General features: G+C 36.8%; 1 protein-coding gene across 1 annotated transcript in view; it reads right to left on the minus strand.

The window, feature by feature from the left end:
* The window catches only part of POC1B (POC1 centriolar protein B), a 38447-nt gene that overhangs the window by 4320 nt on the left and 10781 nt on the right, over window positions 1-23346 (minus strand). The window contains exons 7-10 of the mRNA XM_072401231.1: window positions 22997-23130; window positions 22273-22341; window positions 21443-21595; window positions 18679-18765 (exon numbers count right to left, since the gene is read on the minus strand). Of these exons, the coding sequence (XP_072257332.1) occupies window positions 18679-18765; window positions 21443-21595; window positions 22273-22341; window positions 22997-23130 (443 nt within the window). The remainder of the gene's footprint in view (window positions 1-18678; window positions 18766-21442; window positions 21596-22272; window positions 22342-22996; window positions 23131-23346) is intronic.

A 23346-nucleotide genomic window follows, 5' to 3' on the forward strand; every position in this document is an offset into this window, starting at 1 on the left:
CAGCACGCTAGAATCTTGACTATGATTCTACTTTTACTTTTTTTGAATTAAATCATTAATTATTGTCACTGTTACAAGGCCATTGGGCTAAAAAGAATTAGTCATGTTCTCAAAATGAATAGCTTAACTACAAAATGCTGGATAACCAATAAAGCTACTGATGTGCACCCTAAAGAAACAAAGTAGCTCTCTCCTAAAAATCTGCTGCTATTGCACATTTACATACATAGTATTCATAGTATGATGGAAGATGGATATTTAATACTTAGATGGGTATTAAACATTTTATTGAAAGTTCAGTAAATGACACCTCTCTGAATACAGAGAATTTCTCAATTATGAAGTTCTTATTTTTCTTTTTAGAGAAACACAATATTTAATGAAATAACACATTAACAGGGGAAGTACACTGTGTTATATGATAAAACATTTGAGGAAACATCCCAGATATAATCATGAAATGTATTCACATACATATGTATGAAATGTGCTAGCAAGAAGAAAAAAAAACACACTGGATCTGTATCATGGGTGTACTCTGTGTACTCCTGACTTCACATTTGATGCCATTATAGACCCCGATAATTCTCCCCCCTTTTTTTTAAACCAGGTGTATATTTCCCCATTGAGATAGACCCCCGTCCATCTTCTCTTCATTTTTTTTTCTGGTCTGGACTTGCAGCAAGCAAACAATTTTTCAATGACTAGTCATCCACAGGGTGGATACACATGATTAAACCAGTGCCAACATCTACCTTGTGTGGGAATAAGATAAACCATATACTCTGTAGTAGGCAGTTTGTTCATCCATTACTGGTGAAAAGGAGACGGGGGAAACGCTTTCTAGTTCCTGCAGCAAACACCATCTCAATCAAAACCGAAGGACTAGAGCACATTTAATAGAAAGGTAAAAAAAACCAAAAAAGCAAAACAAAAAACTACACTCTTGCTAAAGAGTGACACAGACCTAAAAGTATTCATGAAGACTAACCCCTTAAACCTTACTAACAGGTAGATAGTAACAACTAGACCTGGGAACGTCCCTGCTAACAGTTCAAATCTCCAGATTTCATGAGCTGTCTGTTGAGGTGGTATGAGCCTTTTTATGCCCAGTCACAGCTAGCGAATTGGGAAAAAGGGAGCCATGTCTGTCACATAATTACACACAATACACACATACAATTCCAAGTACATGAAATGAAGATTTGCTGAGAACCAAGAAACACTAAGTCTGCAATGAACTTATTTACTTGTTACATGGGAAACAAGTTTTGCATTTGCTGCGCAACCATACACCACATCCTGGATGTGTAATAGTGTCACCCCTGACCACATCCCCTTACTATTAGTTAGTGCTGCCACAGTGATAGCTAAAGTCTGTTGCACATCCTCTGAGAATAAAATAACCTGTGCTGAAATAATCATGGGGGATGAGCACTGAAAATGTGTCTGCCTCATGGCTCTGAGCAATTTCATGTTTCATACTGTATGCAAACTGATTTAATATAAAAATATAATTTTATAACACAGGCTATGAACATATCTGTTCATGAAAGCAGTAACACTTGTTGATTTCACGCATATACTCCATAGGGCAGCAAAACAAATGAGCTTTCCGGTTATTACTCCTATGAACAATGCACAAACGTTAACTTAAAATATACATGCCGTTTCCAATAGCAACTTTTCAGCTAGGATGTTTAAAGCACTTTGCAAAACAATGAGCATTTATCAGTTTGTAATCTATCACAAGATAGACCAGCTTTTAACTTTAGTAATTTTTACCATTTCTATGGTAATTAGGGTACCATGTTTAAAAGGAATTAAAACTTTTTATTACATTTTTTTTATAAAGGCCTACTGTATTAAAACTCTAAAAGCTGCCTTTTAACTTTTTTTATTTTTATCTTTATTACCTGGTGCTTTCCAACCTAATGTTTGAAGAGCAGAAATAAACAAATTCCCCAATATTATTTTATTGAGATCCCCACTCCCTATCCCGATTTTGGAAGGTACTAATGTCTGAGCTAAAGTAAAGTAAACTCAGATAAGAAAAAAAAAGAGCAGGCATGGACAGGTAGCGAGACAAATTTCTCAGATCTAACTTTGCCAGCTGCCAGCTACTGCATACCGAATTATTACCCATGTTCATCTTGGTCATATCTCTTACAACAAATTTGTCATAAACCTAAGCTACTACGATCTTCTTTCATTCTAGATTATTAAAAATGAGTCATTCGAAAATATACTTATACGAGTTGTGAAATAGCAGGAAACATTGCAAAACCATGGGTAAACTTTCATAACCTTAGAAGTAAAAAATAGACCAAAACTAAAATAATGACTGGATCACTTTAAATGACAAGCAATGTAGAATGAATGAATTGAAATGCTTTTAGTTCAGTGCACATCAGTGTTACAATAATAAGCACAGGTGTACAATTTGGAGCCATTTTGTGGCACAATGTAGCACAGTATGGGGTGTGCAGCAGGGATATAAGACAGTGTTATTAGTAAATAAATTGCTAATAAAACAGAACACAAGTGAATAGCCCTTCAACGGGCAACTCCAGCCAGAAATCTAAATACAAACTTTAGATTTGTATAGGAATAGTTTTGCAAAAAAAAAAAAAAAATACAAAAAATAAAGCATAAATTCTTGTGATCTATCTATTTAAACTAGGCTATATGTCTGAACAGTGAATGAGAGCTATTTGGAATGTGCATTTTTTCCAGCTCTACTGCCATCTGGAGCACAGGCAAACATCACAAGGCCTACACTGATCTATTCTCCTTCTGTAAGGTATTATTATTATTAATAAACAGGATTTATATAGCGCCAACATATTACGCAGCGCTGTACATTAAACAGGGTAGTCTATCTAACCTTCTACCTATTACCTTAGAGAAAAAACATCCCCAGTGTAAGGGCCATGCTGTATGGGCAATCTCAATGCTGGGCATTGGTCCCCTACCCCAGTATCAAGACTTCCTGTCAATCGCTACAAAAATGCTCTCTTGCTAGAAGGGATATTGACATAAAGATACTATTGACATTATGAATTGACACTAGAAATAATAATTCCTCAGTTTCTGGGCTGAGGAGTGATACCAAAAAGGAAGAGAACAAATCTGCTAACATAAGTGTTTCAGAAAACAGTTTCATTAAAGGCATGATGACCAGGCTTCTACTCTTAATCTGCAGTATAGTCAGACTGTGTTGTCCGTCTGTAGGTAGCTTGGATCACAGGTCTAGAATGATAAGTTACAACCATTTGGCAGGCTTAATACTTAGCGTCTTGACTGTTGATGAGATTTAACATTAAACTGGTATTCAACAATATATTTAACACAAATTTAAGTTCATTGGTCACAGCAGAACTGCAAAATCTTTTCACTTTTTGAAAAAGTGTCTCTGACACACATTGCTGCAGGGCAAGCTGAGCATTGCTGAAGCAACATGGAGGTTCAACAAGCCAACAATTGGTGCTGGTGTGAATATACACTTACAGGCATGTGTGTACATTATACATTGAACTGTTGGCCGTGTCAGCTTTCCTTCCTTTTAGACAAACACAGCTTTTGGAAAGTATTGGATAATATGGAAGTGGTACAAGAGAGGCAGAAACATTAGACAACAGTGAAATGAGAGTTCACAGGAGGAAGTCTAAAGTAACACAATGTGAGCTGACTGAAGCAATTGAAAGGCTGCAAATTTCTAAAGGTGAGAAATTCCCTAACAGACAGCCAAGTCTAAATTTAACAGACCAGGAAGGATAACACTCCAACACTTACATAAATTACAAAAACACTGAAGCACACAGTAAGTGCTAATAATAACATTGTGAGGTGTGTGGCATTAAGTAGAACGGCAGTGTAATGGGAACTGCTCTTTAAACACTTTGCACATTTAATTCAACTCTAGGCTAGCATGAAAAATATGGAAAAATATAAAACTACAGAACTACAGGCAGCACAGTGGCTCAGTGGTTAGCACTCCGGCCTTTGCAGCTTTAGGTCCCAGGTTCGAATCTCAGCCTGGACATTATCTGCATGGAGTCTGCAGGTTCGGGTTACTCCGGTTTCCTTCCACAATCCAAAAACAGATAGGTTAATTGGCTCCCCCCCCCCCCCCCGAAATTGACCTTAGACTGTTTTAAAGACATATGACTATAGTAGATTGTGAGCCCCTTTGAGGGACAGCTTGTGACATGACTTTGGACAGCGCTGTGTAATATGTTGGCATTATATGATTACCAATTAGTTATAGTGATTCAGACATTAATGTAAAAACTAACCATGCAAAGGGAATTCAAACACGGGTAATTGTGGCCAAAACAACAAAACTATCAGGAACAATTGCACATATTTTTTACAGACCAGGTTGCATAGGCACAAGGAGGAAGATATTCAAAAATATCCATTTGATTATTTGGCTTCCCTGCATAACAGTATTGTGTAAAAACAAACAATGTATTGTGTTTTACACATAAAAAAATATTCCCCAGAGAGCCCAGTCACTGACATTTGTGGAGATCTTCCCCAGAGTGGCACAGCAACCTCTCTTATTTTTCACAACGTGATGCATTTCTTCTAAATCTCTGATTTTAGACTCAAACCATTGTTCGTGGTTCAGATGGATAGGTACATGTAGAAAGGGATTCTTGCATGTTTAGATGTCATGCATACATCTGGAAGATCAAGATTTCTTATTATGTATACACTCTATTGTGAATTGTCTGTATTTAACCACTTTGTTCAAATTTCCCTAAATTGATAATTAGGCAAAATTACCAAGACAGATGTAGGTGTAGAACACCTTACTTTTTAGATTCAAGGGAACTCTCACAATGACTGTATTATTAAACAGTATTTCTATAGCGGCAACATATACACATATACATTAAATAGGGGTCGCAAACAACAGACTATGAAACAGGAGGGGATCCTGCTCAGAGGAACATACAATCTTAATTACTTCATCGTAGATTTCAGGAGAAAGTACCTTCGAGGGGCTGATCCTAACAATTTGAGCATGAATATAGTTACATTAAATACAAACAGGTTGGAGCACTGCTCCTCCCACTAGTGGAAGAAGCCTCAAAATCTTCCACTGACCTCTCACCAGGTGTTATTGGGGATTTATGGCGGTTTCCTTCACCCTTGGAAAATGCCTACTTTCTTCTTGTTACTCTTTTCTCCATTTAAAGCCTTTTGATTATTCTTACAAAATAGGATTGGTGTGCACAATTAAGTGAGCACAGCACCTTCCCTACAATGGTCACACGACCCCCACTGCAAATATGCTATCTGATAATCAGGACAACTCCTGGACAACCAACAACAGGTGAAACTGGAAAAAGAGTGTATATACCCCTTACCCTGCTACAAAAACACATGTAGCATGGAATACTTATATTTTCAGGTTGCCATAGGACAGAACCATAAGGAGTTGGATCACTGCATTATCCTCCAAAATGCATAGCTTCTGATTATACACACCTTGACACTGGGAAGGAAAAGAAACAGGGAAGAACACGGTTAAGTTAGCTCCAGCATTGGTCAGTAAGCTAGATTTCTGTCCCTAAAAATAGTCCCTCTTCAACATTTCCAGAGATACTAGAACAAACAAATATTGTACACACAACATTGTTCAGTTCTTTGGTGAGAGGTGGGAGACAAATGATTGGGATGAATACAGCTGCATTCCCCATCACAGGAAATTTCTGTGGTCATCCTCGGTTGGTTATTTAGTGAGCCACCACAGAGGATCACTAAACAATGTCAGGGGACAGCTGTACACATGCAAGATTTTCACCCAAAATGTGCACGTAGCTTTAGACCATGTTAGGAACATTAGACTGTGAATGTGGTACATTAAATTTGAACTGCTCTGCAAGATCAAGTTATTGGTACGACTAAATCCACTTAATGTGTCTGTGCTAAAATACAGCTTGTGATAGAATAGTGATGCCGACACCAAAACAACCCACAGCAATCTTAAATGTTGACTTAAACTTTTACCTCCAGCGTGGCTTGTTCAAGTAAACAAAACAGAACTTATAGGGGGCAAAGAGGGTACTCAGGAAGCTTCAAAAGGTAAAGTAAACAAAAACAAGAGCTGTTAACAGGTGACCAAGAACCATAAAAACATAATGGTTTTTGCCAGCATAAACAATTAACAAAAGTTACATAACAAACTGTTTGCATGTTTCCAAAGACACAAAAACAGGCTCTGGTATTTTCCATGGTGCCAGATTCACTAAGAGCAGGAGACTCATTATGAATTGACAGTTCAAGCTACAGACGCACATGAATAATTTCCTGTGTGAAAGCCCTCCTGTTAGAGATGCATTCCTCAGGGTATATTTCTTATAAGAGGATGTTACTCTTCCCCAGGAAGAGAGGAAGGAACCAGTTGTTGCTGGATGTGTGGGTTGATAGCTGTCGGGCATTTTTTGCATGCCTCAGTATCAGCTGTGTAAGAGTGATGGCTTGAGCTCAAGTTCCCAGCCCAGTGAGGAAAATCAAATGACGGCTGTAAAGACAGGGTCATGGTTTACAAGTACAGTGATCTCAGGAAGCTCAGAGACAAAAATAACACCTGGAACGTCTAAACCTCCAACTGCCAGGAAATTGCTCATTTAATCTCAGACCAGCACAAAGAAATAAATCATGTTGACATAAACATTACTTAAGCCTTTTACTGACATCTATGCTTTGTTGCCTTGCTACCAGGGCTCAATAAGAAAATAACATCTATATATTGTGAATTGTGCAGGGTGGAGGAAAGTTACACACCCTGCTTGTGACCTGCTAACATTTGACATCTGAAGCCTCAGAACAGCAAACCAATAAAACAAAAACCTTTTTTTAATATATAAATACTTCGCCACTGAACCGAACCCTTAGTGGCTGGCTGGAGAGTGCACAGTAATACTAATAATATTACATTCTTTTGGGAGAAATATAAATATATATATACACACACACATATATATATATATATATATACACACACACACACACACACACACACACATACATACATACATACATACACACAAAAACCAATACTAAATAAATACCAAAAAAACCCCTCATTCATTAAACAATCCTGCAATAATTATTCCTGACATGCAATAATATATAAAAAAACATAATATTCTTTTGAAGAGTTCAGCATGGTTTTGTTATATTGTTAAGCTGTGCCAAAGTTTCATTCCAGTGACTTTACATATGCTGGGATGACACCATCAGTTTACTGCAGTAGGTAAAAGCATTCTGTTTGCATTGTAGACTACAACACTAACTAAGTCAATACAATGTAAGGCTGCTTCGGGGACTGGTGTGTGTTAGATATTTAAGACAAGAGCCAAGAACACCAAAGTTTTCATGAATGTGTTAACTCGAAGAATAGGATCCCAGTCTTGCAATTAGACACAGAATTATGCTTGAACGCAGATAGGTTGGTTCTGAAGAGAAAAGAAGATTAAGGGCAGGTTCAGACCTGCAACGGGAGTAAGCAAACCTCATGACTGGCACCATACTAACTGGTTCTTAAAGAATCAATGTCAGCAGATTTGACAGTGAAGTGGTAGTGAATCACTCACTACCCCTATTCATTCTCTCTTGGGCTGCCATAGGTAGACACTACATATAATGCCTCCCCTGAAGAACTGATTCACTGACGTAAGGAAGCTGTAACCTCACTGCAATCTCTCCACCGGTCTAATAATACCATGACACCTAGCATTAATAAATTTATCTAAGGCTCGGTACACACATTCTATGGTTCTCGTCCAATAATTGGCTCAGGGCCGATATCGGACGAGAATCTGGCATGTGTACAGCGCCCATCGTCCAAATCACCATCCCAGCGGATCCACAGGCAATGGACGACAAATGATCCCAATGCAAGGGAAGCGGGAGCGTGCACAGCAGGGTGTCACTCCGTCGCTCCCCTTCCCCTCTTTATAGAGCGGAATGGTGCCGTATGTAGAGCACTCGTTTATGCATCGTGCAGTATTTAGTCCTTGGAAAGGGTTGTTAAAGATCTGTTACAACGACAATTATTACACGTATGTATGTAGCTTTAGACTAGGCCTGCTTTAAGCTTCTGATGGGCTCAAAGAAAAACAGCACAGTGATAAATGTAATAAATACTGGCCAATGTTCTCTCTATAGAAAATATTTCCCCATATATAATGCAGGATTCTTTCTCTTTAGATCTAGAGTTTCCATGATTTTTAATCTTAATATACCTTTAGAGTACTGTGTAATTAATGTTGAACAATTATATTACACTGAAACAGTTTGTAATTACAATTGGTATAGATGCATTTCATTGTATATTCTTTTCATGCATTTCTATTTGACTTCCAGAACTATATATGTATCGCTTGTGTAACACCTACTAAAGGTTACAGAAGCAAATAGTGACACAGTGTTAAAGCTTATCTACAAGCTAAAAATTGTAAATGGATGTCTGGAAGAATTTAATTAAGACTAACTCCCTCCTGGAGAATGACTCACTTGTGGGTGTTCCTGTAATATAAACAGCTTAGGGAAATAATCCTATTATAGCCATCCTAATACAGGGGACACAGATGATTTATGCTGCCACACACATTATTCCCATGTGGTTTATACATTAGGATGGCTATACACTTATTAAGAAGCACAGGATTGGCTGCAACTCAGGCCACAAAGTGAAGGCATGCTTATCCCTTCCTTCTGACACAAAATTCCACATACAGGCTATGGAAGTGCAAATTTTAGTTGCCCAGTGCTCAGGAGGTCACTTTTGTCTTTAGTTATGGACCTACAACAAGATATTAGATCAACAATTTACTTTACCAACCTGTACACTTGTACCAGTTCAGTGAATCCATATACTATATAGCCAGGGGGTCAGTATACCAGACAGGGAATTAGCGTTTTCACAAGGTGATCAGCAAAGTTGTCTGCTGTGTTTTCCTCAATCAAAGATTTACTATAACATTTCATGTAACTTTACATAGCTGTAAAGTGTGTGTGCAAGAGTTTTTTTCCCTTTAAATACACATGCAACATTGATCTCCAACAGATAATGTCCCAAGCATAACAAATCTAATGGGGGGGGGGGGGGCATCATCATGGGATGTGATCTTTCAACGGATTTGAGCTTAAAATGAAGATGGGGGGGGAACTGTGAAAATAATGTTTCATTTTTTTTTATTGTTTGTGAAATGTATAGATTTACTTAAGCGTGCTAATGTGAATCTATCCTGAGAAAAATAAAAAGGCTGCCACTGCTGGGAAAACATGCTAGTCGTATGACTACTAGTTGGTCATGCAACTATATTTAAATAATAAACAACATTTATGTTAATGTGACCCAATTATAACATTGTTCTCCCCAGCCCCTTTTACCAAGGCGTAGTAACACAGGGGATGCCACCCACCTACAATTTCTTACCAACCAGCTGAATTTAACTTCTGGGTTAAACACTAATATATATTATAATATATAGATGGTAGTCATTTTTAGGTGGGCTGACAGAACACTACTTTTCGTTTTTGACATTTTTTTAAAAAAAAGTTCATGATAAGGGTGCATTTTATTGTGCAAATACTGTAACACACCAATATAAAGGGGTCTCAAGACATTGAAATGGGTGTCACTTAACAGGTAAAGGTGCGTACACACTTCCAATTTTTATCGTTCCAATCGAACGACGAACGATCGATTGGGCAAAAAATCGTTCGTAAAAAAGTAACCAACGACGCCGACGAACGAGGAAAGTCGCTGGAAACGAACGACCGGACCGGCGGATCGGATGACGATCGTTGAACATCGTTCGTGTGTACGGTCGTTCGTTGATCGTCCATGTTCAGAGCATGCGTGATGAACGAACGTCCGTTCACTTTCCTGTCGTGCACATAGTTCCTCTATCGCTTAAACGATCGTATCTATTGTGTGTACAATATCTATGAACGATCGTGTCGTTACCTCTATGTGCAGGATCGGTGCTATACGATCGTTCGTGTATATCGTGCAGGAACGTTCGTCGTTCGTTTTCCGACGATAATAATTGGAAGTGTGTACGTAGCTTTACTGTATGAAAAGTTTTAGGAGCACACTGTAGCAATAAACGAGATTGTTAATTGTTAACTGACTAGTAACATGAAACAATCTAGTATCTATTGTATTCTAACTACAAAAATGTGTGTTAAAAATACATGCAAACAATGATCAATGAGAGACATATATAGAGTACCATTTAGGGCACATTAAACAATGTTTGAAATGGCAGCATGCATAAATTCAGTGTATTTAACCTGCAAATGTTTTCTATCCAGTACTATGGTAATATGAGGATTGTGTGGCTGCCCTTTTGAGTACTGACACTCTTAGAAATATGCTTCTCAGAGATTTATGGATTGGCTCAAGGATTATTATCTTACAAGAGCATTCTTGCGGATGTTGTAATTGGATTAACTTCATAAATGAAAAAGGATATCAAGTCATCAGTGAATAAATCTAATGGCAGGGGCAGCAGCAACACATTCTGCTTCTGAACATTCGCAGGAGGATTGGACTTACATCTTGAAACCCAAACTAATGGACACCATGAGCCCGGCACTGATAGGATGCAATACCCTTTTGATTACACAAATGTTTTAAATTCATTCAATATTTATCTCTTGAAACCAGATGCTTTGTGGATGCAAATCACACCATATATAGGACACAAAAAGCAATTAGAATGCTTTTGGAATACCCTTATATGTCACATGAAAAAAGTGCATTCAGTTACTAGTACATCATACTAGTAGGAGGGGTTACCGTCCTCTGCTCCATTTAATTGGTCCAAAGTAACCGTTTCAAACAAAGCTGAACTACCAGCAAACAGTATATCATACAGATTTTACCTGTTATTAAAGATTTACTGTAAAGATTTACTCTTTAAAATATTAGTTTTTAAAACAGAAAAATAAAAAGTGCGTAAAAAGTACAATTGGCGTAAAAATCTTACAAAGAAAACAGAAAAAAAAGATAAATAGAAATTTTAAAAAAAAGATACAATGGTACAAATAATAAACTTCAATTTCTAAATACACGTTATGTATCATTAGTATTAACAACTGTATCTTTAAATTCACTTAGATAATGGCGGTAAGTACTTTTCCCAAAATTTCCAATTCTGATAAAATTTATTATAAACAAATCTGCTATATACAAGTGTTTTTTCATAGTGGTAGGTTGAATGGATTCTCTGCAGTACATCAGTTAAATCAGGAGGGGTAGCCTGATTCCATACATAAACTAAAGTCATTCGTGCTGCAATTAGTATATGGTTCACAATAACTAATATATATATATATATATATATATATATATATATATATATATATATATATATATATATAAATAAAGGTACCTAGAGCACCACATTTCCTCCAACAAAGTGGAGAATAATCAGAAATAATTGTAGTCTATAGGGCATTCTGTACCACCAGAATAGTATTTTTTGATAATTTTCCCAATGGGATAGGAATTTAGAGGCTGTAGAATTAGGAGAAATAGCCATCCTTCATTCAGTCAATACTTGTCATAAGATTTAAATTTTGTCTATGCAGCTTGGTGACCTATACAGCTTGGTGTAGCTCTACTACAAATTACAGCTAAGTATGGCAAGTCAGGAGAGGAGATTTTGTCTGCTGTACTTTAACATTTTTAGATCTGGATAATTCTGTGACTGAACAGGTAAAGAGACACAGACAGATTGGCTTATCAATCTCTTGTTTTACTCTCCCCTCTTGAATGGTTCCTGAATGTTCCTTGTTAGCAAATTAGTACTGCTGACTCCTTGTGTCACTCAATTCATAAATGCCAATCAGTTCAGGTATTAAGATTGTTTCTTTATCAAACAGTCATGTGATATACCATACACACGTGAATATAAACCAATCTAAATATATCAGAGGTTACTTTTTCCTGAGAATACATGTATCGGCCTATGGCACAAAATGTCACTGCTTACATTCAAAACAGTAGTGTTTGCTGGCCACCAATATATGGTACAGTATCCTCATATTCAGTGTATAACAAACCCTGACAAAGATTCTGTCCACTTTCTCCCAATCAAATTGATAATACCATGTGATATGTAGTATATTAAAGCCGTTTTAAAAAAAGGAACAAATATTTGTAAAGCCACCAACACTTCTGTGCATACACCTAAGTGGTGCTGAGATGGAAAGATATGGAGTAACCGATTACACTAATGTAACCAGATCACTTCATATATTGTGGTTTCTTTATTACAGCCAGCAACGCACTGCATCACCTAGCTTGAAAATAATCCTTGTTATTAAAGAAATTCATTGTGCATCTTTATTGTACAGTGCTGCATAATATGTTGGTGCTATATAAATGCTGTTTATTAATAATTTTTATAATAATTTTCAATAACAGTCTCCAAATCAGTGGCTCACAGTTTGAGAGCTAACAGTGTTACCAAACCATCCTTATTCACCACAAATTAGTCTTTGTATACACTGCCATCAATATGCCGGATAAAAAGTATTACTTCATAATAACGTGAACATTGATGTAATCATTTCTTTTTAAGACCTGTTTATACAAACCAGGTCATGAGACTGAGTTGCTGAGGTTTTTTAGTGATTCTCACATGCTGGCACAAAGCAGCTAATAAGATTTAGCATCCAATGCCCTAGATCCAACATCAGCACAGCAGATGGATACAGAGACACAAGGATTTTGTTACACATAAAAGGGAAAGTGAGCATCTATTGCAAGCAATAAAGGGATCATGGAATTTAGTAAGTATTTTAGTCAGCAATGCAAAGATTGCATAATATTAAAAAGTATGTTTTTGTGTGGGTAAACCAGCAGTTTATACAACAGCAACACAACTATTTTTGTGTATTTACTAGAAAACTGTATATGCAGCATGCATTTTTTTAATAAAATTGATGTCCCACTATACCAACACCACCCATTTGGGGTTTGCACAGGTACAGTATGATCTCACTATATCTTTATAATCTCATGGTGATACATCATGGTGCCAGCACACAGAATCACATAACTTGTAGTGCTTCTCAGAAACCTTCATGTCTGGTGAATGCCAATTTGCAAGGAGAACTTCAATAATAAAGTCAAGGTTGGATCCAAATCCTCCCAGCTCCAGGCCCCATCATTAGCCATTACTAGTAACAGATTCACAAACAAATATTAAGGTGACAAGGCTGTCTGTAATTTCAGATACATCTGCAAAGAACTTCTAGATATCAATGGGGATTTGTACAAGCTATGCGACAGCAGCAACCTTCCAGTTTAAACATTTATGCATCAAATACTTATAACTAGACATTAAAGAAACACAGTAATCAAGCTCTAAAAACAGAACAGTATGCCTGACCCAGGAAGAAAACGTCAGCTTCCTTGAAGCAATGTGCTCCTTGCTCTTCACCTTGATCGAGCAATGTGCTCGATCCTCCATGTGCTATGCTCCCAAATACCATGTACAGGCAAGTAGACACAAACAAAATGTAGCAGAGTCCCAAACCAGGTTTAAATATGGCTCTTCTACTGTAGGAACAGTACGCAAACATGATAATTAGATATATTTATTGATACCTACAATAACTCATTTTAAACTTCATACATCTTATTTAAAATAAGAATTCCTCTGCTTTTAATGTTGATTAAACCAAGGTGTTACAGAAAACAAGTCATCAAAATGAAGGGTCAGATGCTACCTACGCATGCCTAAATGAGCTGGAGTTTAGATTGCAGATGGGGTATATATAATATAACATAAATAAATAGAGATGAAGCAAGTTTGTGTATACAAACTATGTTTACTTTTATTTTTTAAGTTAGCCACGATATGCAACCTGTTTGATTGATTGGACCAAAATGTAGAATCAAGTACTGACGAAAACAATGACGCACAGAACATATCTGTAAAGATAAAAATAACAGTGACTCTTGGTCCAGGTAACATCCGATTGTCTCGTGGAATAAGGAAGAAATTTTTTCCCCCTGTTGAAGCAAATTGTACCAGGGTTTTTTTTTGTCTTCCCCAGGACCAACTATGTCAATGGGGTTTTATATCTGGGATATGTTTATTTTCCTGGTGGTTGAACTTGATAGACTTACGCCTTTTTTTCAACTTGACCTACTATGTAACACTTTACAGTAGTGTTTTTTCTAAAGACTGGTTAAGTGTCATGTAAAAATCCAAAGCAATTTTTGTGCTACAATTCAATTGATAGAGTAAAATCCACAAACTCAGAAGATACTCAGGACAGATATAAAAAAGTGACATTACATTGACGGTAATACTTGTATTCAATCACAAGGATCACTTTAAATTGATTGCAATTACATGTGAAATATTATCAAAAAAACATAGGAAAAATATATACAGAGCATTACCCTTGAGAACTAAAGAATTTGTATACCTAGCGACTTCTTTATACAATAAAAAGCTGCAAAGCAGTCACAGTCTCTTCATTTTTTGTTTTAGTATTTAACTTTAAAACAGTGCAGCACATAAATCCCTTATTATGTAATATTTTATTTGCTAAAGGTCTATAGACAGGGATTATTACATTACTACATCAGGTTGTCCAATACATGTGGGATTTGAATTGTGTCAGCTGCAGACTTCAACAGAAATACACTTGCTAAATGAATCTCTAAAAGACAAGCTTTAACCATGACAGCTTCCCATGAGAGAAGGATCAGGCTCTTATGAGTGGAGCGATGTCACTTTGAACAGAACTATTTTCAGCTGTAGTGTGCAGGGATCCAGTAGAGAATAACTGTAAGAAAACTTACACTAGTGATGTTGCTATTAATACCAGGCAGCGGAAGTCTAGGTTTTCACTGCCTTACTTTCCATAGCTGGAATCCCAACAGCAGTTAGAAGGGGACATAGGATGTTCATGCTGTAAAAAACACTTATATTTATACATCATAAAAAGACAATAGTCTATACTATGTGCCTATGTTTTATAAATAGATAGCATTAACCCAGAATACAGGGTGAGTGCTATTCAGCTTAGTACTAGAAACCAATTTAAGGCTGGGTACACACATGCAATAGTTCTCGTCCGAGAACTGGCTCAGGGCCGATATCGGACGAGAATCTTGCGTGTGTACAGCATTTGTCGCCCATTGTCCGCACGACTGTCCTGGCAGGTCCACGGGTGATGGACGACGAACAATCGTAATGAAAGTGAAGGGCAGAGAGCGCAGTGGGATGGAGCTCCATCGTTCTCATCCTCCCCTCTCCATAGAGCAGAACAGTGTGCATCGTGACGTCGTTTAGTCGTTGGAAAGGATTGTGAAAGATCCTTTCCAATGACAATGATTGCATGTGTACACTAGGAATCACTGAACAAAAGAAAAAAAAAAAGGTATGCAACATTCATTTTTTAGGCACATCTGGCTTTTTAGTTTTGTTTGAACGTTTTAAAAGTTTTTATAGTAAATTTGCAAAACATATATATTATGTTGATTTTCATCTGAGATGGTTGTTCTCTTCTCAGAAGAAAATCTGCCATGTGTACAGTCTCCCCCCACCCCAAACATTCATCAATCTGCTACAGTAGAATGATAACGACTGCTGTGCACTCCTATGGAGGAAAGCACAGCAAGTTGCAGATGGCTCATGCTCTCTCCTTTCCAATGAACACAACTGCACCGTGTGTGCTGCACTTGTCGTTTCATCCATCACTGCAAATGATCGTTTCACACACTGCTTTTGCATTTTGACATTATTATTATATGCAAAAATTGTGTAATATTTCATGATGTTGTTGTTCATCTGAAGGTATCTTTAACTAAGACCTGCTTAAAAGCCGATTATTTTTTATAATGTCCATAAAGTGAAGGTTAAGCAAAACCTTTGCATAGAAAGATAATGGAGGTACACTTTCTCATGACTAATTTAGTAAACTCCAGTCTTTTAACTGCTGCTAGGCCATCGACTTTACCCAACAATCTATTGAGACGGCCAGGAATGTGTCAACTCGGTGTGTGTACTTCTATGATACAAGATTGTGGCCTAATAAAATATGCATGATACTCAGAGTAGCCTAATATCTACAAGGTTCAAATCTCAATGTTTAAATTATATTCTTTTTAAAGCTGAACAGATATTTTACTAGATGGTAAGGGTTTCTGTAACCAAAGCAAGCAATTGTCCTACTTTTGAATATTTTTTTCCTAATGATATGGTCAGTGGTCATCATTGGCAATGCTCAGATCTATTATAGTACATGCAAAAATCCCTTGAATCTGTCATAGATATTTACATATGTCACACTTGTATGCATGCTCCAGTATACCTCATTAATGTCAAAAGACAATGTTGCAATGTATTACAGAAAGTTTAATGACTTACAGTTAATTTTTAGTATTAATTTTTAGCACAAAACAGCACCAAAAATAAACATAAATAAGGATTAGGACACCTAAAAAAGTGTGAGGGGAGTAGCAATAGCAGCCTTGAGTGCCTGAGGAAAACATGTGCCCTTACAGTAAAACACCACAAAACAAGATTTAGTTGTCCATCAACCGCCAATCGGAAGTACTGTGCAGCACTACTAATTCTGTGGACTAGAGGTCACTAGAATCTAAAGCAGAGAACAAAAACTAAATTCTTAAGTATGAAAAAATACATTACAAAATTGTCCCTACAAACTAACATAACTTACAAAACTTGAACATATGATGATATTTTAGTCATTTACAGCATAATTATTTGTAAAGGAGAACTTTCTCAGCACTACACAACAGCAAGACTACAGACAAACTTCTAAACAAATTTATTCCTACCCAGTGAAGAATTTGTAACCTTGTACAGCTAACCTTTTAGTTTGAAGAGACCCAGCCACCAAACAATGTAATATTAACAACAACTTTCTCATAAGGTTACACATGCATTTATTGTATTATTTGCAGTGTTTACCTGTTAAAACCCCCTTTGAGTATAAATATTAAAAACAGGATTTATATAGCGCCAACATACTACTCAACACTGTACATTAAATAGGGGTTGAAAATGACAGACAGTGACACAGGAGGAGAAGGGGTGTAGACATTCAAAAGACCTAAAACTGCTACTGTGCACTGCAATCTTGGACTTTATATCATCAACCCCCAGCAGACTAAAAGCTGTCACTATAGTATTCACCTCCTTTCCTTCCCTCAAACTACCTTAAAAGTTTATATAGGTTGGTGAGGGAGGAGGAGATGGGCTAGCCCAGACAGTAATCTGGTAATTTTCCAGCAAGTAACAAATGTAAGCTGCAGTTTTTGATAAAAATAGTTCATGAACAAAATATGCAACAATATGTATTATACTGTTTTTTCGTTCCTTTTACCAGCATTTTACAGATGGTGACAGCCTCTCTCTAACTATGTTTTTTTACATGCCACAAAAAGAAAGGTAACACAAAGCAGTTCAGCTACCTAGGTCACCTCTCTTTCTCCAGACTTCTCATAGGACAGGGAGCCAGAATCACCTATATACAGCAAGATGGCTTAGGAAGCAGCAATGATTGAAGTCCTAAAATGGTTACTGATTAGCAGAGGTTTGTGCATGACAAATGTAGCTTTCTAAATTACAAACCCTTCATCAGGTAAACAGCATATATTTAGTTTGGTTGACTCTCACTTTATGAAAAGTTCTTTTAAAGAAATTAAAGGTTCCAGTGGAATATAATCAGGCCAAATAACCCACTGATTTCAGAAACTCTAATTCAAGGTCTGCCACTACTTCGTGACAAGTTTATAAGTTTCAAACTAGACATTTTGCAACATCAATGGCCGTTGAAATAAAATGTGAATTTATTATGGTTTTATTTTCTCTTTAGTGTTGTTGAGGTTTGGCTAGGTACATTCATTTGTAACCATTTCTTTTTATATACTACTTTCTTTTAGAATACATTATTTTGTAGAAGCTTAGATTTATATTTTATAATAATTATGGTTTTCTATAAGTATTCCAACATTTTAGAGGAACACCTTCTTCAATTTGTAAGGCATAATTTGGACATTTATAATAGATTTGTGTTACCTAAGGTATGTGCTTTGAGGTTAAAATTTGAGCAAAAGGAAAGAATGTGTTGCAGGTGAACAACTAAGATACAACCTGCAGAGATAACAGAACTTTTACTGAGAAAAAATAAACTTCTCGTGGTCATTTTTAGATGTCTGATAAAAAAATAAATTTCTCAAAGTGACAAATCTCTTTGCAAAGCCCTCCTCCCTGACACTACCTTACCAGGACACCTTTGCCACTCCATTCTCCTCTGCAGACAGCACTAAAATGATACCGGCGCTGATGGCCTTAGAGGAGTAGTGATGTCATATGATAGTACACAGATGTGCTGGATTAAAAATGACTTTTTTTTTCTTACAAGTTTCTTGTAAAATACTGTAATAATGAGTCTGATAAAAGTACAACTTATTTGAAACTTTTTTTTCTTTTTAAAACATACCTTAGGTCACAAAAATCACCTCTCACTATATAGGTGCTAAATTTCACAATAGTAAAAGTATTTATACTTCTTATTTTTTTAAAACAATAAAAAATTGCCCAGTTAAGATTAAACATGGATTGTCACCCCAGGTTACATTTTCAGTACCTGTTGTTTAGAAAGGGGTTTGTTCTTCACATCAATAATTGCAGGATGGGAGGTTTGTGTATCTGATACTTCATACGCTGGATTAATCTGAAAGAAGAAAAAGGAAAAAAAAATGTTTTCAAAATGAATAAAATACCTTCATAAGGCATCAAAGGGAGAAAAAAACCCCAAATGAAAAAACATTCATTAATGTGTACACCACCCTCTTACCTTTAAAACTGGCATCAATTCTCGTGCACACCGTTTAGGATTTGGTAGGCATATAGACCAGGGCATGATTAAGGAGTTATATCAAACAGATAAAAACAATCAACAAGATTACATGTAGGTTGAAAAAAGAAAAAAAATGAAAACTCTAGCACCATGTTGAGGTCACTAAAGACCGTTCTATGTAAAAATGCACACAGAATAGCAAAAAGATACAGGGTGCTCAAACAAGATCTCTAAATGATGTACTGTCCACAAAAACTGTCAACAATGGGGACCAAAAACATGGAAATTACACATAGGTCCATAGATCAGCCATAAATGGGTATTTCTCCAGCCAGCTGAGCAGCAGATGACATAAAACTCCTTTAGAAAGATGTGGTATCATCTGATCACACTTGGGAGAAACCAGTGGCACACAGATTTACCCATCTACCGAAACGTTGGTGGGCGATCTTTTTAGGAGACATCCTGCCAAAAGCCATACTTCTGAAGAAAAAACAAGGCCAATGAAAATACAAGAGTAGGAAAATGGCAGCAAGCGCTCTAAGGAGCACAAATGTAAAATCTCAGTTTGTTCCCTGTTTACCTAGAAAATAGCACAAAGTGTCTGCAGGCAACAGTAAAGTATGGTGAAGATTCCGTGGAGGTTTGGGTGCTACATTTCTGCACATGAATTTTCATTACAATTGTTTCCTCAATGTTTAATATTCAGGAATATACTGTGCATCATGCAATACCATCACCCTAAATAAAAGGAAGAATCTACAATTCCTAAAAAACTGTGCAAGTGCACCCGGGATAAAATATGCCGTCTAGGGGTGGACATACTAAATACTGATTTGATTTTTTCCTGCTTATGCAACACCCTCATTTTATAGAGCATTTTTTGACTGGTCCCTAAAACTTTTGTACAGCTCTATATATTTTTCATCAAAATATATAGTACAAATAGAAAGCAACATTTTCAAAATTTCAAAATGTGATTTCAGTACTGTTTCTGAACAACCATATTAGTGATATTAAAAAAAGTTCACAATCAAAAGCAAGGTTTATGCTGATTATGTTAGAAGTTAGAAATCAATAAATAAAAGATTTGTTAACCCTCCCTCCAATTCTGGGACAACAACATGAATTAGTCCGAAATATATAATGCAACATAAAACATTTATTAGATATCAACTGATCAAATTTGCTTACATGGGCATAACAATAATAATCACCACATACAATTACATTTGATTTCTTTATTATACGTGGAGTATACATAAAAGCCTTAATGTTTTTTTAAGAAGCCATATGAGCAGTTCTGGTGTTTTTTGCACACATTGTAGAGGAAGGATTGTTCTCATTCTGCCAAATGCATTACTGACTGAAATCTGAACAAGTTTCATGAATTACAGCAGGATGCATAAGGTTATTGAAGCTTCTGCAATAAAATCTAAATTCTCTAAAGAAAACAAACAGCGACATCTACTGTTCAATCACATGTGTTACAAAGCCATATAAACCACAGCAAATAAAAGGCTTAATTTATATAACATGACTATTTACTGCAACCCCCTGGAAGTAGCATTTTATTGCAAATCTTAACATATATTTTTCATGATGTGCATCTCTAATGCTTAAATAAAAATAATACATTGACCATCCTTAAAGGGTAAGGTTTGTTTAAATACAATAATGACAGTAACTTACATTCTACAGTTACCCTTCTCTAAATGTTTTTCCTGATAATCCCCTCAATACTTCGATGATATCTTGCAGCAATCATGCTCTGTACTTTGTTCCAGATTACAGGTAGTCCTTGAGTTACACACAAGATAGGGACTGTAGGTTTGTTATTAAACTGAGTTTGTATGTAAGTCAGAAAAGGTACATTATTTTATTAAATGCAATTAGGACAGATGTTTGTCTTAACATATTATTAGGCAGTGTGCTGTCAATTACTGTATACAATCCTCACTGTGAGGTAATCACAAACAAAGCAAAAAGAAATTATGGAGCCCAGTCAATAACTTGTGGAGCAAGCTGTGCTTTGATATGCAAAACGAAACAACTCCAGAGTTTGTCTTGGTCAATAAAGAGTTACAAGAGGCAGCAAAAAGAGCTCACCACCCTAAGATCACCCACAACCTCAGCTGTGTTTAGCAAAAGATTTCTTCTCCAAGTCATGCAAACCGCCCCCTCCCCCCTTCAAGCCTCCATTCTGCACATAGCGAGCAGGGAAGCCCCGTTCGTACCTAGTTGGCGCCCATATGTTGGATGTCCCTCATCCGGGGACTACCTGTAGTGATACACAAAGTAATGGAACCACAAAATAGCCATGACAACCAGGCAGATAGCATTTTCAAAATATCAACAGCTGTACATTTAACTACAGGTTCTGTATTGTACCAAAATTTGTTACATAACATCTGCCCAACTTAATTTAAGCTGAACTCTAAGTTCAACCTTAAATTGCTCCTAACCCTCCCTCTTCATAAGCTAAGTAAATACCCTTTTTAAAATACATATCATTGTGCTAAATAATATTCTGGGAAAGTCATCCTCTTACCTGAATAGAATGACCAGTGCTCATATGTAAGTGTGAAGATCGGGGATAAATATCATTTAAATGAGGTGGTTCTTCAGGACACAACCTTTTCTGTTGCAGTTTTAAAATTTCCTTATTATCAAACTTGTCAAAATTTGTTTTCCAAACCAAAACCTAAAAAAAAAAAATTTCCATAGAACAAAATAAATATAGATTTTAACTCTAAAAGAGTTGAGTAAGTCGACCACACAAGGAGGGAGTGATGCAATTCTGTCCTTATGTAGAAAACAGGTAATTATGCATACTATTTGTAAATATAAAAACATTTAGATACAATACAGTTTGCTTCTGATACTATAGTTAACAAACCCCCCCACTTCCCCATCCCATAATGACCAGGCTTCCAAGTTCCCCCAGTCACGTCATGCAGAATCACTGCTGTGGACTCCTCTTATGGATCCTGAGAGACCCACGCCCCTGGACAGCCAATAGGAAATGTCCACAGGATGAAGTGACATGGTCATCCAAAGAAGCACACCTTTGTCTTGCATACAGAAAAGGATAGAATCTTTGGGAGTAAAGCGTCACAAGGTCAATGATCATCAAGAGGGGATATGGCAGGTTTAACCCAAATGGCATTGCAAGTATCCAAGATAAAATGCTTTCTGTTACTGCTACTATATACAAACCTGCCACCGGAAGCAAAGTTCTGCTAATGTACAAAACATTATTGATCTCTCATTCTACAATTAGCAGGGATTAAAACCCCAGTTACTGTGCTTCCCTGTGAATAGGATACAAGATTTTTTATTGTACAGTTTTACTTTGGTAGTTTGTAGACTGTAACACACCTGTGCATCTGTTCCTCCAGAGGCAAACTTTTCTCCCCCTCTAGAGAAAGCCACTGACAAAACAGGACCCTAAAAATAAACACAAACCAATTTAGTAGATGTTGTGAAAAGTATTCTAATTTTATGTTTAGAACTCTACAGTACCATATTTTAGAATGCTATGCCGTTCCATGCATACAAAACGTTTGTTCATATAAGAATAATTCAATAGGTAGCTTAAGGCTTTGTTATAGCTGCAACAGGTGGACCTAGAAATTCAGGTGTCAAGCCAAGCAGATGTGTGATTTGCAGTTTCAGCAACTGCCATAACTTACATTTGCAGGCACTTCCAGAAATCTAGTGAGCCAACAACGTGCATCTGCTCCACTGGGGTATCACACATTGGACAAAAGATTCCTGCCCAACTATGGTATAGGGATGAGGAGGTGTTCTCTAGGCCAGAAGGTAATAAACTCTCCCACACCATCCCATAATCCAATGTTTCTCTATCAGGGTTTCAGGGAACCCTAGGGTTGAGGTTAGTTTATATGACATCAATGAACTTTTTTGGCCATAAGGAGGCCATTCTTTCTATTGGCTAGTAATGTGAGGCATTTACCCAATTGACCACCTATATATACTATGAGCTGCCTATTAAACAGATGCATCAATTACATATACAAACATTTGCCCCTGCTAACCCAGCTTTGCTCTGAGATGACTTTCATCCTAACATGACAAATACCTGGTGCCCATGTAGTGTATATAGGAGTCTTCCTTCCAGAAGATCTAGCACCTTCACAGTGCCATCATTAGATGCAGAAAGCAAGTAGTTGCCAGACGGGTGAAAGGACAAACAGTTGACACCGGCACTGTGAACTAAAACATGAACGGAAATATGTTAATGCAATTTTTACCCCGCCCCCCATTTGTAAGATCTTTCCAATAGACTCCTGCTCAAGCACTCAGGGTGAAACTAAAAAAAAAAAAAATTCACTTCCCTTTAATGCGGCAGATCCGTCAATTCTGCTGGAAAAGTCATCGATCAGGTCCCGCACCATCCTTTGTCTCTGCGTGGAGTGCATTGGTGGAGGC

Source organism: Pyxicephalus adspersus, chromosome 2, assembly GCF_032062135.1.
Source record: "Pyxicephalus adspersus chromosome 2, UCB_Pads_2.0, whole genome shotgun sequence".
Lineage (NCBI taxonomy): Eukaryota > Metazoa > Chordata > Amphibia > Anura > Pyxicephalidae > Pyxicephalus > Pyxicephalus adspersus.